The sequence below is a fragment of the Podarcis cretensis genome, assembly GCF_951804945.1.
Source record: "Podarcis cretensis genome assembly, chromosome: 3".
Taxonomy (NCBI): Eukaryota; Metazoa; Chordata; class Lepidosauria; order Squamata; family Lacertidae; genus Podarcis; species Podarcis cretensis.
This window is the reverse complement of record NC_137172.1, coordinates 41052062-41068177: the sequence shown is the minus strand read 5'-3', so window position 1 is coordinate 41068177 and position 16116 is coordinate 41052062. Positions and strand designations below refer to the sequence as shown.

The following is a 16116-nucleotide window of genomic DNA, read 5'->3' as shown; positions in this document are numbered from 1 at the left end:
TTTGGTATATGTTAATGTCACACGTTCCGATATGGACAATGTGCTTTCCCCAGTTCTTTTGTTTTGAGACTGCATTCTTTGTCTGGCACTCACAGCTACGTCATAAATGGGTGGCACTTGAAGACTTGCACAGCCTTGAGATTCTCTCATCACAAAGAATACCTCTGCACAGTCATTTCATTTTAAGCTTTCGCCAGAATGTTTTGTTTTTTGTCCCCACCCCAACGAAGTTTGGAAGAGGTTTACATTTTTCTCCATTAAATTTGTAACAAGCTACTGCTGTGTGTGCTACAAAGTCTCCCAGCAATAGTTCACTGGAAGATGTCACCTTCAACATACACCAGATGTGGAAAGGCTTATGGAATACAGGTGCTATGAGTCATTGAAGGAACTGGAGAGAGACAGAGAAAAGACTTTTCAAGTGCTATGCCTTATGCTGAAGGATCAGGTAGTACACATTTTAGTTTAATGGTTACTGGTGTTTTGTTTTTACTCTTTTCAGCACACTAGAAGTTACCTAAATAAAACACTTGATTTCATAAAATGCAGTACAGAATGTTTAATGCAACTCAAGAATATACCGAAGCATTGTGTCCTTCTGCAGAGATCATGTATGAAACTAAATTACACGGGTAAGCTATTGCCTGCCTGAGCTAAGCTTTCCTGGCTAGAAAATGAGAAAAATCCCTGTCCCCATAACAGTGTGTCAGAATGTTTTATTCTACAATTTACCGACCATCTATCTTGCACCCAGATACTTGGGTTAGAGGTCTCTTCCGTGTTACTACACTACTAAAAGCCAGAGAAAGCATATAAAAATGAATTTTGTAGTATTTATATTTATGCTATGCTAGAGAATAGGCATCCCCTCTAGTTAATTTACCTAAATAGTTAAACAGTTCCTGACTGATCTTTGGAACTCTCCAGGGATGCACCAGCAACAATAATGTTTGATAAATGATGCATACACGACCTTGTTCTGAGGGTTTCCCTGAACTATTGAGACTACAAAAATAACTGGCAGTATTACACAAATTCTGCCAGAACCAAAACCCCTGAAAACCTGGAGAGGCACTGCAATCAGCATGGAGAATGCTGAACTAGATGGGTCAATGCTGTGATTCAGTACAAGGCAGCTTCCCGTGTGTCACTTAGATGTATCCTGGAACCATACGATGACAGCCACTCAAATACTGTAAATATTTTTCCATCTGCTGGTCAGCCTCTTTCTCTTGTACAATCATTTCCTAGCTCAAAAAGACTCATGGTATCCTATAGCCAGCAATATGCAAACAGGGCTAGCCACAGATTTTTTGTAATAGCTGTATCACCAGGAAGGAGAATGACCAGCATAATTGGCCTTGCCCACATAGTTCCAGTCTGCGACTGTTGACAACAAAGCAAGTTGTTGAAAAGGAGCCAGAGGTAACTTGAGAAAGGCCCCATTTGATTCTGGTATCTGCACATCCATCCCAATTCCATAGCCACTTCAGACGGTCTCTAACACAATTTTGTTACAGATCGAATCTAAGGAGCAAGCAGCATTTTATTCAAGCACAATTATGTTCACTAGTGTTAACTCACTGTTCAATTAACATGGTAGATCAAAAGGCACTACTGCACGTTTCACCCGTGCAAGCAGAATGCCTTCATGTTCTATAACAAAGTTCTTTTGCATTTTCATGGGTATGTGTAACTTAGTCAAAGATCTCTGAAAACTAGTCTCACAGCCTATCCTAAGCACTGCTGGTTCCCAGCAAACCGTAACAAGGCATTCAGAGATACCAAGCTACTTGAAAATCTCACCCTATTTCCTTGCACCAAATCAGCAATATTTATCTCAAACTAAGCCCTTTTATTACTTTCAGTATCTTTTGTGGTATGGCATAGAAAGATTGCATTAAAAACCCAATGCTTTCTGAGACCAAAACCCATCTGCACAGAGATGCAGTAATTTAACGTCACGTGGAGACAAGGATGCATCATTTTCTAGGACATGGAACACAGAAGCCACTTCAGTCTATTAGTAGGAATCGAGAACAACCTTTCTTTGTTGCTGCTTTTTTTTTTTTAAACTTGTGGATCAGGAGCAACACCTAGTGGTCATAAAAACCTTGACAACTTGATTGACCATTGTGATGCCAGTATGTATACTGTGACATTTTTTGGTACAGTGGGCTCCAGAATTCTGTGCCCACAATCTTATTCTGTGTTAAGTCTGTTGATTTTCAAGCTATACATACCTAATGCTAATGGGTTACGGTTTGCAAGTAATCTATACCTTAGACATAAATAAGAATTAATGTACTTCTAATAAGCTATGCAAAGCAATTAAATGCAATTGACCTTCTAATCAAAGTATAAAATACACATACCGAGTTAAATTGCATGCATTTACTTGCTTTCCATATCTTAGTAAGTTTACAAAATTCAGGTTTATGGTGAATTTAGGGTGTCCTTCTTGGTTAAAGACTTTGGTGGCAAAAGGCAAAGGAGAATACCATATAAGGAAACTGAAACTGAGTCCCAAGGTCAGGGAAGAGGAGCAAGTACAAAGCTGATTTCTAGGCATACAATAGAATGATAGCCCACTCTCCTCTCATTTTTTAAAGCAGTTTAAAAACACTTGCCAACACTTGATCAAGACGTTTTCTACATCCATGAAAATTAGTAACTTGGCTATGAATACGTTCTATGCAGGGAAACATAACGTTTATACTCCTTGACCTATAATAGCATCTAGGATCAAAAACTGTTTGTGATCAATACATCTGAAGGGGCAGAACCACTGCCTTCCATTTCCCTGCCACCACTAGCTGTTCTACTTGCTACAACCAAGAAACAGGCAGACAGGTGAGAAGCCCCATCCCTATTTGCAAGGAGCTTTTTGACCTCCGATGGAAGCCATTAAATGTCTCGCATTCTTTAAATCTAGGAGGCAAAATATATAGGTGAGACAGCCTGTTCCACCTGTCTAGTGTTTAACTATTCCTGCCACACACACCCTTGTGCATGCAAGAGGGAAGAGAAATACATGTGGTCTGTGCGTGTGGGTCAGATGCACGGATGTGTGGCCTGTGAAAGAGAAGTAGGTGAGGAAGGAAAGGCAGTATGAATATTGTGTTGTCTCTCCAAGAGGGAGAAGTGTGGTGTACACCTGAGTGGCAGATGCATGTGTTTGTGGTTTGTGTGTGTGCAGTGTGCATGAGTGTGTGGCCACGTTGTGTATTTTTTGGGGAACTGAGGAATGCTTCCTGTTCTTATTAGCCAACAACCATGTAATAACTCTGGTGTGACATCGACACTCAGGACAAAAGCTTACTTCCCATGGTAAGCCTGACACTCGGGCAGCAGCACTGTCTCCTCTCTCCAAACTTAGTCCATGCCCCGTGGCAGCCATTTTGTTGCTAGCATCCACAGCATTTTCTCTAAAGTCAAGCTGTGCCTGCTAGCTCAAAAATATTGGTAACCCATGCACCAACTGAAAGTTAAAGAGAAACAAACCAATAGGAGAACAGATACTTTTATTGCTCACCTTTTATACAATAGCACACCTTCAGCCATTTTTCTTTCACAGCTTGACAATGTTTCTGTACACACACGCACACTCACACTCATACACAAAAAACCCCCAGGCAAGGCGCACTGATGTAACTTTTAGTAAGGAAAACTGTAACAATCCCACCTGAAGGGCATTTTGTCTTAAGTTAGATGCCAAAAATTGAAACCATCCTATAATTGCTGATCAGTGGTATTAACTCGTGCACAAAACAAGTTTCAGCTTGCCATTACTGCTAGCTAATTTCAAGTAAAAATTAGGCTGGTCAGGGGATCAACTGTTTTCTGGTGTGTGAAATGAATCTGAATTATACTGAAGCACAAGGCTACATATACTATCTGTTCACAACTTAGCTCGGTTTGTTATATGACCTTTGCGTGGCATGACAGTGGTTGGGTCTCTGATGGGGACATGAGTGTGGTTTTGATCAATGAGAGATAAGGCTATTGAACAAGTCATCAGCAGTAGAGCTCATATAATAGACATGGACCCCGTGAAGTAGGCTGCAATTCTGTGCAGTTACAAATGCAGAAATCCAACCCACTTCAAAGGGTCTTGCACACAACTAACTACACACACCTGCAGCTTTACAATACAGGTTTGAAGTCAGCTTGTTGTCTACAGAAAATCAGGGTGAAGAGCAATATTCAAAGTGGCTTGAAGAGCGAAGATTCTTAAAGGAAGAATGAGCTCATGTAAAAACCGACAGACATACTAGTTTGCATATTAAAGGTGTGACAGACATGTACTCAATTTTCCTTTAGTGAACAGAACCAGGGCTGCTGTCTTAAAGTTCTGAGCTTCCTGGAGTTGAAATGCTGCATTTTAGGCAGCATCAGACTTATGCGCACCTTTCGCAGGTGCTCAAAAGCAAAGATCATTTTCCGGAAGCAGCCTGACATGGCCTGGTACTAATTCAGAAAGAAAACCATAGAAAATCTATTACATGAGCTCTGCCCAAATGGAAACTTTTGCAGCCTCAGCTTGTGAAGTGTCTTCCTTGTCCAAATCCAGACTGATTGTACTGATATCCCCCATGTTGGAAGTGCTGCTCAAATTGCCCCCCTTGATTAAAGTTCTGTGCACCTCTTGCTCCCCCCCAGCCACCTCCTTGCCCACCACGGCCGCCACGACCACGGCCACGGCCTCCTCCACGGCCTCCACCTCGATCATTGGAGTGCCCATCTTGATATCTGTTGTCTTGCTGGTAGCTGCCGCCACCACCTTGATATCCGCTTCCTGAATATGAAGATTGATAACCACCATAGCCACCTCCTTGATAGCCGCCGCCACCGTGATAACCCCCAGTTTGAAAGCTTGCGTCTCTGTAGTTACTATCCCTATAGTTGACATCTTGATAGCCACTTCCTCCACCATCAGTCCAGCCTCCTTGGGGTTTGCCTCCTCTGCCTCCCCCTCTGGCTCCATAGTCATAACCACCACGTCCTCGCCCTCCTCGCTCGTGACCCCCATGTTCATGGCCTCCACGGCCTCCGTAGGATGAGTCGTACCCTCCGCGGCTGCCACGGTCATAGCCTCCTTGGTCATATCCTCCGCGGCCTCCTCGGTCATGGCCCCCTTGCTCATAGCCTCCACGACCTCCGTAGGACGACTCATAGCCACCTCTGCCACCCCTGCCTCCACCACTTTGCTGCTGAGGACCATCTTGCCTTTTTTGCCACGGTGGCATTTCGGGAGGAGGAGGTTCAATTTCGTTGGGTCTGCCACCTCTGTCAGGCACTCGGCCCATTAATACCTAAAAGCAAAAGAAGGCAATGTGTTGGAAGAATTAACACAAGGGAAGAACTGCGCTACTTACAGTGTTAAAAACTCTGATATCTAAGCTAATCGCCAAATGGCACCTTAAACCTAGGTTATGGGTGCTACAATGGAATGTCTAGGTGCTTTTTTGCAACTGATATTATTCACTTCATTTCTATACCATTTTATATTTTAAAGAACAAATCTAAAAGTGGTTTACATCAAATAAATAAAACAAATTCAAACTTCAAGGAAAATATTTCAGATCCTTCTCCAAGGACTTGAATAAGTGACATTTTGCTTTTCCCAGTCGCCAACCTGGCATCCAGAGATCTCCATGTGATTGCAACTGGACCCACGCCAGTCACAAAGCATGCCTGGTACCTGAATACACTATTTAATATATAAAATATAACACTATTTAATAATCTGAAAACACTGTACTTAAAAAAATAATGAGTTGAAATGGAAGTACTGAAGAAGCGGGGTGGGAAGGATCTTTCAGCAGATCAAGATATAATCCTTTATTATAGCAGTGCTTAGGGATGGAGATGGTCCACATTTGGTATGCAGAAAAAATGGGCTTCCTTGCCCATTACGTTTCATTTTTAAATTTTCTGTTAGATATTTTCTCTTACTGACATAAGATATCTTCCAGATAGATTTTACATTTGGGACTCAGCAATACAGTGCTCTTTTGCTTTAAATCTAAGGAAGCTTTGACTGTATTTTTTTCATTTCTGAAAATAATTAGTCTTGAAGAGGCAGTGGTGGTCCTTTTATAGTGGGGGCTTTGTTTGGGATACCTAAATGACTACACAGTGACAGCAAGAGATATAGGGAAGTGGCAGTGCATTAGAAAACAGGCACAGCATCAACACTTCACATGGGTATTTTGGGGCTAGCATGCACTGGTCACCACCTAAAAAAAACAACTTTAAAAAGTGTTCTGCTGGGTGCACTGCTCTGGCAAGCGCTGGCAATGGACACTAGATAATCGCTATTTCCCCAGAGGGGCCAGGGTGTGTGGGGGAGAGAAAGTGGGGAGAGCAGCCAGTGTAGCGCAGGGGACCTCCTCAAGCCCTAATTATGGGCAAGAGTATGACTCTCAAATATAATTGAGAAAATTTATGGCTGACATAGAATTTGCATCCACATCCATCCAGTCCCACATGGCTTCCACTAGGTTTTGCTAAATTTGTTGAAAGCCAAAATATGCTTCCACAGATAAGCACAGCTACAATAGAGGATTTTCTTGCTACATGACTACCTTGCAAACCAGTATGACACTTACTGTACCTTGTGCAACACCGATTTATTACTAGCATGTACCTAGACTATTGCCAATAACCTTTAGCAAAATAATATCTAAAAGTACTCTTAAGTAAACAAGGAACTCATTCTAAAATATTGGGCTGTTTTTAACTCAAAAAGGCTGATCCTCTCTGCCAGAGCTCTTCAACCTTAGGTCCCTGGTGTTGTTGGACTACAACTCCCACCATCCCCAGCCACCTTAACCAATGGTCAGGGAGGACGGGAAGTGCAGTCCAACAAAACTGGGGCCCCATGGTTGAAGAACCCTGCTCTGTGCTATATCAACATGTGACACAGAACAGTTAACAACTCCTGTGCAATGTAGCAGGTTGAACAGTTGGCATTGAAACCAGCCCCCCCACCCCCCATGCCATTTTGTAAACCTGGCAAAAGGAACCGTGGGAAGGGAGAGGCAAAACAGAGTGTGTATTGTATGTGCTGAAAGCATACAAAAATTTCCCCATCAAGTTATTTAATATCCACAGCACAGTAGGAACTAAATTATATCAATGTGACAAAGGTACCTTATTAATAGCACATGCAGTCTTTTCTCTGATGGACCCGCTGCTCGTCCTCATAATCTTTGACAAGTCTTGCCGAGCTGCCAAGAGGTGAGCGACAGATATAGCGCATTTGGTAGTAAGGGTGGCACGCTTCGGCTGGTAGACTTTAGCCAATTTCTCTGTTTGGCTCTGTGATCCAAAAAAGAAGAGAGTCAACAGATGTAAACAAACATTCAGCTAAAAATTAATTATTTACCAATTTAAACAACAACAGCTCCAAGGACAGATCAAGGCCCACATGGCAGGCAACTAACAATTCATGAGAAATGCTGTATGAGCTGATGGGAAAGTGCCTAATGGGACAATATACCAGCTTATATAAATAAGGTGTAAATCCAGCTTCGAAGTTCTCTCAAATGTTATTTGTTCTTCCTCTACCTATTTTGCCAACCATTTTCCAAGTCTGTATCTCATGCTGCATTTCTGAAACTTGTTCAGACTGCATTTTAAAACTGCAGTTTCCCCCATTTACAGCTCTCCTGAGAAAAAATGGTTCAAAATAAATATTTATGAGGCACCGTAATATAGTGATTTGGGTACATTTTGTGAAGCAAATGATTAGCAATGCTATGGGGTAACTGTTCAATTAGAAGCGGAAAAGTGCAAAGTGGTAATAATCCTTTCGCGATGACATTCTTATACTGGCAACGCATGTGAAATGTAGATACGCAGTGAGCTACACTGAAGTTTTCACTTGCCCCTAGCGCAAGTACACAGCTGATGATTAAATTTACTCCTAAGTGTCAACAAAAGAGTTACCAAATGAAATATAAGCTTTAAACAAAAGTGCTTAGTACATTCAGAGACAAGTCAATTAAATTATGGTATACTTCTACCATCAGAGAGCCATCAGAGAGTTTTTTTGGCAGACAGCAAAAAAGAAAAGAAAAGAAAAGAAGCTCTTTGCAAGGCCAAAGCAAGTTGCAGAATGCAAACTGTACCTTTGCTCGATCTGACCAGCCAAACGACTGGACAGTCACATCCAGACGTTTCACTAACAATTTCCTCCGGACTTCATATTCATTGGCTATGGCTTGATTAATAGCTTCAATTTTTTCCTGAAATAAAAATGCATATCACATATTACACTGCTTCTCAGCCAAGGCATTCCTAGTGTGCAATGTACTAGCGGACTAAGCCAAGAAACAGCATCTCAGGCCCATGTGCTCCCCAATCATGTGCTAATCTGGGGGTTTCAATCCCAGTCTCTTAACACCATAGTTCCCTGGTTCCACTGTAATGGGGACTTGCAGATTAATGTTAGTTTACTAGCTACAATTTTAAAGCACGGTCTGATTCCTGGCAAGTAAACCAACATCAAATGACTGCTCCCCATTTTGGATGTAACAGAAAACCATACTTTAAAGAGGTCAGGACCGAATGGTCCTTCATCTTGACAACAATCAAGAACACGACAGTTCCATAAAGACTCAAAAGTTTTAAATCCAAATTGATAAAACTAACACTGATTCCTAGAAGAACTATAATATCAGTGTTCCTGTTAGTGCTGTGACTGTAATGGAAGGCCAAGGTTTACATTTTCTTATCTATAAATAAACACAACTATACATATTAAGAACAAATGCCAGGAAGAGATACATCAGATTAAATGTTCCAAGTAATTAGCTGCAGAATAAGAAAAAGGACCTCTGCAGCTCCTGCTTAAACCCTCTACTGGGAATGCCAAGACTAATTTTAGGATGGGCTATAGTTCCTGCCAAACAATGGCTCAGCATCACTGAAGACTTGGAGTAAAACCTTCCCCGTATCAGGATGTCTAAAGACCCAGATCCTCTGCAACCTTCTACCGTATTTTTCGCCCCATAGGACGCACTTAGTTTTTTTTTGGGGGGGGGGGGATAAAGAAAAAAAAATATTTTCCCCCCAGGCGCGGGGCTGGCGTGGGGGAAGCCTGAGCTTCCCCCGACCCCAGCCCTGTGAACAGCCTGCTATCCGCAAGCCTAGGGAGCCCGGCGGGAAGTCGCACCGGGCTCCCCAGGCTTGCAGAGAGCTGCACGTAGCCCGGGCGTGCTCTTCAGCGCGCCCCAGGCTTCAAAATGCAGGCAGCTCTGCGCAACCCTCGGGAGACCGGCGCAACTTCCCGCCGGGCTCCCTAGTGTTGCGCAGAGCTGCGCGAAGCCCAGGACTGCAGGCAGCTCTGCGCAGCTCTCGGGAGCCCGGCGCAACTTTGCGCTGGGCTCCCTAGGGCTGCGCAGAGCTGCACGAAGCCCGGGACTGCAGGCAGCTCTGCGCAGCCCTCCGCGAAGCCCAGGACTACAGGCAGCTCTGCGCAGCTCTCGGGAGCCCGGCACGAAGTCACGCCAGTCTCCTGAGGGTTGCGCAGAGCTTCCTGAAGCCTGCAGAGCGAGAGGGGTCAGTGTGCACCAGGCTTCAGCGAAAGCCTGCATTCGCCCCATAGGACGCACACACATTTCCCCTTCATTTTTGGAGGGGAAAAAGTGCGTCCTATAGGGCGAAAAATACGGTATTTATAGGTGTATAAATATCATGCACTGCTGAACTGTCCCTGCCCCAAGTTGCATCGCTGCTTTAATTATGGTTTAATATCATCCTTAAATATGGGGTTCCTCATCCTGCATTCCTGAGGGATGTCAAGATATAACAATCAATTGTGAATTTGGATGTGTTGAACTTGGGACAATCAAGAATATATTTTCTCAAATGCATTTTGCTTCACTCTAAGTAAAACTGAACTTGATCAGAATTGGCTAGGCCTTGAGAAAAATCATCACACAGTTTTGCTTAATGTACATGAAAGAAAATATATAAAACAAAAAGAGTCAAGGATAGAATAAAAAGAGTTTTACAGACATACGACTTACCCAATGAACTGGACCCAGTGGTTTTGACAGTAAAGGTTTTCCTACATGATTTGCAGGAACCTTTGCTAATGTTTCTTTTAACTGTAATAAAAATATACTATGTTAGAATAGCACAGTATGATATAGTGAATGCTTGCTCTCTTCCCCACCAAACATATGGATTTGAAAGGGAATTTGAATGCTTCATACATAATAGAGCTACACAAAAGAATACATTCCTAAAATTTTCAGATAATTGTGTTGGTTTAAAATAAGAATCTTCTGTAATTCTTCAATAACATCATTATGACATCAGTAAAGTAAACCACCTCTTATTAATGTGGGAAGGACAGACAACTTAAAAAAAATTCTCAATTCAAGAATGAAAGCCTTTTAACCATATGTCTCGGTAAAAATAAGTTGCAGTGAGTTCTTCTGCTCAGGGTTCCAGGTGCTGCATTCCATTCCCACCAGTGAACATTCTTTGCCCACTGAGCATGCTTAATTCTCACTGGCCGGTTGTTTGTTTTGCAATGGGGATGTTCTTGTGCCCAACCCTAGCTACATTAAAATTTCTGATCACTCCATTAATATCTATGGGAAGGCCTCACTTCCACATACCTGGAGACAATTTAAAATAGCTTCTCAGTGTGAACTAGGAAGTGACCTATTCACACCATGAGATAGTGCTTTATAAACTTTCATTTCTAGCCATCCTATTCCGACAGTTTTCCCCCACCCTCTCTTAGTCTCTCAATATTCCCCTGCCCCCCCCCACAAAAAAACTGGATTTCCCCTCTAAAGAAAGTGAGTATCTGCAAACCTTAGCCTAACCCTAAATCTGCTGATACCGTTTTGTGTGAATGGATGGTACATTTTTGGCCACAAGCACAGGAAAACTTGCATTGCTATTAGAAATGATACCGAAGGACAGGCTTCCATCCAGTGGGTAAGTGCCATAACACACACACACAACCTTTTCACTCTCAAGGGTTAGTTATAAATGCTGGAGGTTGTCCTTAAGAATGAGCCTACCCTGTATACTAAGATAATCTTTGGAAGCCCTTCTCCAAGAGTCCCCACTAAATGCAGCAAGGTGGGGGAGATGGAAGAAAAGGGCCCTCTCAGTGGTTGTGCTACATTAGTGGAAAGCTCTCTCCAAGGTGGCTTGCCTGGTGCCTATTTCAATGTCTTTTCAGCCCCTTTCCTTTCCTGGTCTTTTCACTCCCTAATTTTACCCATTGTACATTTATGCTACTTTATCTGCAGTAATTAAAATTCATTGCTTTAAACTATGCATTTTCCTTTGTATCTTTTTGTTTTATTTGTAAGCAGCCCTGAAATATGTTTACTGAAGAGCAGCATATAAATTTATTAAGTAAACATAAAAACAAAAGCCTAATGAATAAGAGAGCTTGGATCCCAGGGCTTGCTTACGGTGCTCTATACACACATTCGAGCTTTCCCACCTATCTATTCTTGCCATAGTCCATCATGCTCCCAGAAGTCGCTTGCTTTCTTCAGAATGCCATTCCACTGCAGTAGGATGACAGCTGTAAATCATGGATTCAAGTCTATGTACCTCAAAACCCTCAGTTCTTACCTTTTTTTCTATTCCACTGAAGAACTGGAACATAGTTATGTTGGCAGGAGGCTTGGACATGCCCAAAGCAATACATATGCCTTTCAGCTCCTGAAAGACTTCACTACCACCTCCCTCCTGGGCTTTTTTGGGAGGAGCATTCACACAGAGCATTCTGGCAGCTTCCAGTTCTGAGATGAGGTATGCTGAAGGAAGAAAAGCTACAATTTAGCACCTTTTAACAAATATCTGCCTTAGTTAGCTGTGAACATAAAGGAAACTATTCTGGATTCCATAACATATTTATATTAACCGAGTGAGAGGTGAGGTTCAGATAAGACAAGGATCTAAAAAACAGACTACCAAGTGGCAGGTCTGCTAAGGGTAACAGTGCTCAAGCAAGCATGGCATGCCTTTGCAGAATGTGATTTATTAATTTAGATATTTAGACATTGCTTTTAAAGCAAACCTCACAAAGTAGTTTACATAAGAATATGGTAGAGCGTGAGACTTTTAATCTCAGGGTGATGGGTTCAAGCGCAATGCTGGGCAAAAGATTCCTGCATTGCAAGGGGTTGGGCTAGATGACTCTTGTGGTCCTTTCCAATTCTATGTTTCTATTAACATAAATATCAATTAAAACTCTGTACTAAGACAGCACAGACAAAGCACAAATAGGGGTGGGGTGGGGTGGAAGCTAGATCTCTCCCAAGAGCAGGATGGTTCTTAAGTAGCTAGGGTGAGCTGCTATTCCTTCATGTTTACTACATCACTTCTGAATGAGATGTCTTTTCACTTTCAAATGCTGACAAAGTTTGTTCATAACAAGCAAAGAGAAAAAGGCTTGGTGGTTGTTGTTTTTACTTGGACAGTTTCCAATACGATACAGATGATATGAATCCAAAGCTTCAACAGATCCGACTATATTCTTTTTCTAAATATCGTAGTATCATAAGTTCTCAAGAAGCATCAGCAAAAGGACAAGTGTCCTAGTTATCTCCACAGTGGCACAAAAAGGAACAAGAAGATTTTGTTATTTTCAACTTACTGAGCAGCAGCAGGCAGTTCTTCTGATTGAGAAGGCGCTTGGTGACGTCTCCTGATATTAGTGTTGTATATGGGCAGTTCATTTCACCCAGTAACCCACTCATTTCAAGCTGGAACTCATCTGCTTCGGTGGGACCTTAAGACACAGATCATTTTCATTTAAGAGGTTCAACTATTAACTCTTTGCCACGAGTTAAGACAAAGTTACATTATGAACAGACTGCTTCCATACATGTTATCAAGATTCATGGTTGAAGATTAAAATAGCCTATTTTCTTTTTAAAAAAAACCCAAAAGTATGATTAACATTTCAAACAAAAGAACTCAGGTGATACAGAATGGCAAAAATAGTGTATTCAAATGAACACTTAAAAAAAAAAAAGCTCACTTGTATGAAATATAGCGGAAGACAACTAGTAAAATTGATTCCATGGGTATGTAGGCAAAAACAGAATGTGGCATTGGGCACAGTATTCAGCTTCCTGAGAAGTTCAACTTGCATATGAAAAACCTTTTACATCAGTTTTGGAAGCATCTATACCAGCACATGTTTTCAGAGTTAATATGAAAGACACAAATAAATCAATGGTGTCAGACTCATGATTACTCACTGTTAGTCGCTTGCACATTTTCTTCTAGTTTGCAAAATAGCCTTAACTCTGACACCAGCCAAGCACAGAGTTTAGTATATTCAGGGGAACTGGCCCCCCCAGAAGCTGCCTGGGTCAGAGCACCGTCTTCTAACAATGGGCCTTTGTAACTGACAAACAAACAAAAATAAGAACATGTTATTAAAAGCCACTGTACAATTTCTGAGGTATGTAATCCATGCATATTTGGTGATAACACCACTAACACTTCAATATATTTCTCTGGAACACCAATGATTTCAAAGGTACTTCCTTCAAGTTAGCGTGCTTTGAATTGAAGTCTATATCCTCATCAGAATCTTTAAATTTTTTTGCTCACAATCTTCCCTTGTTATAATTATCTCTCTCATTCTTTCTTCTCCCTAATGTTTGATGCCCTTGCCTCTTTCTCCCTTTGGTCCTTCCTCTGCTGATCCTTGCCCTTGCAAAGTTTAGATTATAAGCTCCTTGGAGCAAGGAACTGTCCTCTTTTTGTCAGCTGCTGGATTGCATTTAGACTGGAGATGTAAGATACATCTAAACAACAATAAAAGTATAGTAGTGAAGATAAGGGGGAAATATACATTCATTTTTGGCTGCACTAGCATGCTACTTCTCCCCACCGCCACGTCCCTGAACAACAGAATCAAGGAGAGAATTCAAAGAACTGGTGCAGATGTTTTAGGACAACTGCCCAGCCAGCCATAACAATGCCAAAGAGATAAGCCCCTGTTCTGCTTTAAAAGCAGCTTTTCTCTTTCAAACTGGGAACCACTGTACTCATAGTACTACCCCATGCATGCATTTTCAGCACTTCTTTGGATCCCAATCCAGTTCTTTACTGAATAATGCAAACAAATTTGTTTTTGAGAACACACATGATAAAATTCCTTACCATTCATAGTGTATTATCTATTACTACTATTTACAGAAAACTCAGAAGATTTGCAACAGTAAGCAAAATCCTCTGTTGCAGGCATTTTAAAATTTTCTGCAGCAGGTATTTCTAAATATTTGCTAGCTTATCATCTTTTTTTCCTGAAAAGCCAAACAAGTCAAAACAAAAACTACAGGAATTGTGCCATCTTACAAAAAAGCAGCAGCAGCAGCAGCTAGAGAAATGTTCCAAAAGCAATGAGAACCTTTTGTACAGTATGCTTTTAATGGTGTGGGTACAAGAGAGAAATAGCATTACTAGTCCCCACACCACATAAATGGAGCATCACACTTGCCTCATAGAAAAGGCTAAAGCATGATTAACATTAGTCTAGGCAGGTTTCCTTGGTACTATGTCTCACTGTGTTCATTTAGGCTTACTTTTACATATGTGTAGGGCTGCAGCATGAGAAATACTTTGTGCTAAAAGGGAAGGATGAATGGCAACTGATTCATATTGTAGAATTTATTTATAGGGAATAACAGTAAATATTATGGAGAAGGAGCACTGAGGTGGTGGTGGGGGGAGTCAACATTATAGAAATTTCTTTGTGGGGTTTTTTAAAATGATGCTGGACTGCCAGATAGACTTTTTTTAAGCCTGCTGAATGGATGTGGCCCTGCCTTCATGCACAGCACAGGGCAGTAATACCAAATACTCTGTGATCTTGTAATGCCTTGAAAAGTGGTGGAGGCAGATGGTTGATTTGTATTTTCAACCATTTTTATTGCTATTAGACAACACTGTGAGATTCACAAAGTAGTTCATAATTCAGTTGAACATAAGTTAGTTTCATTTGCAGATAATATACTTTTGTTCATTTCAGAACCTCAGACTAGTATACCCATCTTGATGCAAATGATAAGACGCTTTTGGTAAAATATCAAGTTATTCTGTTAATTGGTCCAAATCAAAACCCTCCTCCAAAATAAAGCTCATAGTGGTTTCCAATCCAGTTCATCTACACAGCTGCTTTATTTCAGAAATGAATCATATGGTTCGAGACTGTTTACTAGGCCAAAGAGAACAGATCTTTCAATGCGCAGAATGTTATCTCGTTAAGAAACTGCTATAGATATTGTCTTTTACTAACACTGAGCACTAACCTCCCCTCCCTACCTCCAAGCAACTCCCACCCCCCACAACACTTCAAGAATTTAGTGATGATTACAAAACTAAAGTGATTGCCCCACAAAACACGGAGCACGGGGGTGAGGACACATAACAACCCCCCCAAAAAAACTAAAAAAATAAAATAAAATCCGAAGTTAAAGTTATTTACACATATTTGCTCTCATACATACCCGAGGTCTTCCAGAGACTCTAGGATGTCATTCTCCATGAGCTCAAACTCCATTTCCGGGGCTTCAGAATGAGCACAAAAGAAAAAGGGGGTTGGAAAAACCTAGAACCTGCAATTAACAAACCCAGACTCGGTTAGCGACGCCTGAGAGAATGCAGCGGTCACCATCATGACTGGCGCAGAGTGGCTTGAATGCCCTGCTCGCCTCACGGTTCGCCTGTAGAGGGGGAGATGGAGCTCGCCCCACACAGACCTGCCCCCCACACCAGGAACAGCCCCACTGAATGCCCGACCACCGACCCCCCCTTCCCAGGCGACACTGTCCTAGCGGTGGGCAGGCGTTCAGGGGCTCCTGCTTCCGTTAAGAACTGGCTCTGGCCTGCCTGGCCCCCACCTCCCCGCCCTACTGAGGGGCGCCGTTACATCCCGTCCAGCAGCGCCCCAAACCCCCTACCCCGCAACCTACCTTTCGCGCAGCTGCTCCGCCGCCGACTGCTGGGTTGGCATGTCAGGAGGTGGGGGAAGGGCGAGGAGAGGGGGAAGGCCCCCTTTGCCTGACCTTTCACCTCACGAGGGGGGGCGCCAATCTCGCCTGATTG

General features: G+C 42.2%; 1 protein-coding gene across 1 annotated transcript; it reads right to left on the bottom strand.

Annotated features, from left to right (window-relative positions):
* Window positions 1-3507: 3507 nt before the first annotated feature.
* On the bottom strand, window positions 3508-16094 carry FAM98A (family with sequence similarity 98 member A). The gene is made up of 9 exons (XM_079969518.1): window positions 15984-16094; window positions 15519-15626; window positions 13260-13408; window positions 12650-12784; window positions 11623-11807; window positions 10041-10121; window positions 8139-8255; window positions 7159-7326; window positions 3508-5315 (listed from the first exon to the last, which is right to left on the bottom strand). The coding sequence occupies exons 2-9, from the start codon at window positions 15569-15571 to the stop codon at window positions 4539-4541; spliced, it is 1665 nt and encodes a 554-aa protein (XP_079825644.1). The 5' UTR covers window positions 15572-15626; window positions 15984-16094; the 3' UTR covers window positions 3508-4538.
* Between the last annotated feature and the right edge of the window lie 22 nt (window positions 16095-16116).

Excerpts from the sequence above, each read along its gene's own strand:
- FAM98A (XM_079969518.1), bottom strand. The coding sequence starts at position 15,571 with ATGGAGTTTGAGCTCATGGAGAATGACATCCTAGAGTCTCTGGAAGAC. Across the intron at positions 8,256-10,040 it reads CACTGGGTCCAGTTCATTGG|GAAAAAATTGAAGCTATTAA; the intron begins GTAAGTCGTATG and ends TTTTTATTTCAG. Across the intron at positions 7,327-8,138 it reads GCTGGTCAGATCGAGCAAAG|AGCCAAACAGAGAAATTGGC; the intron begins GTACAGTTTGCA and ends TTTGGATCACAG.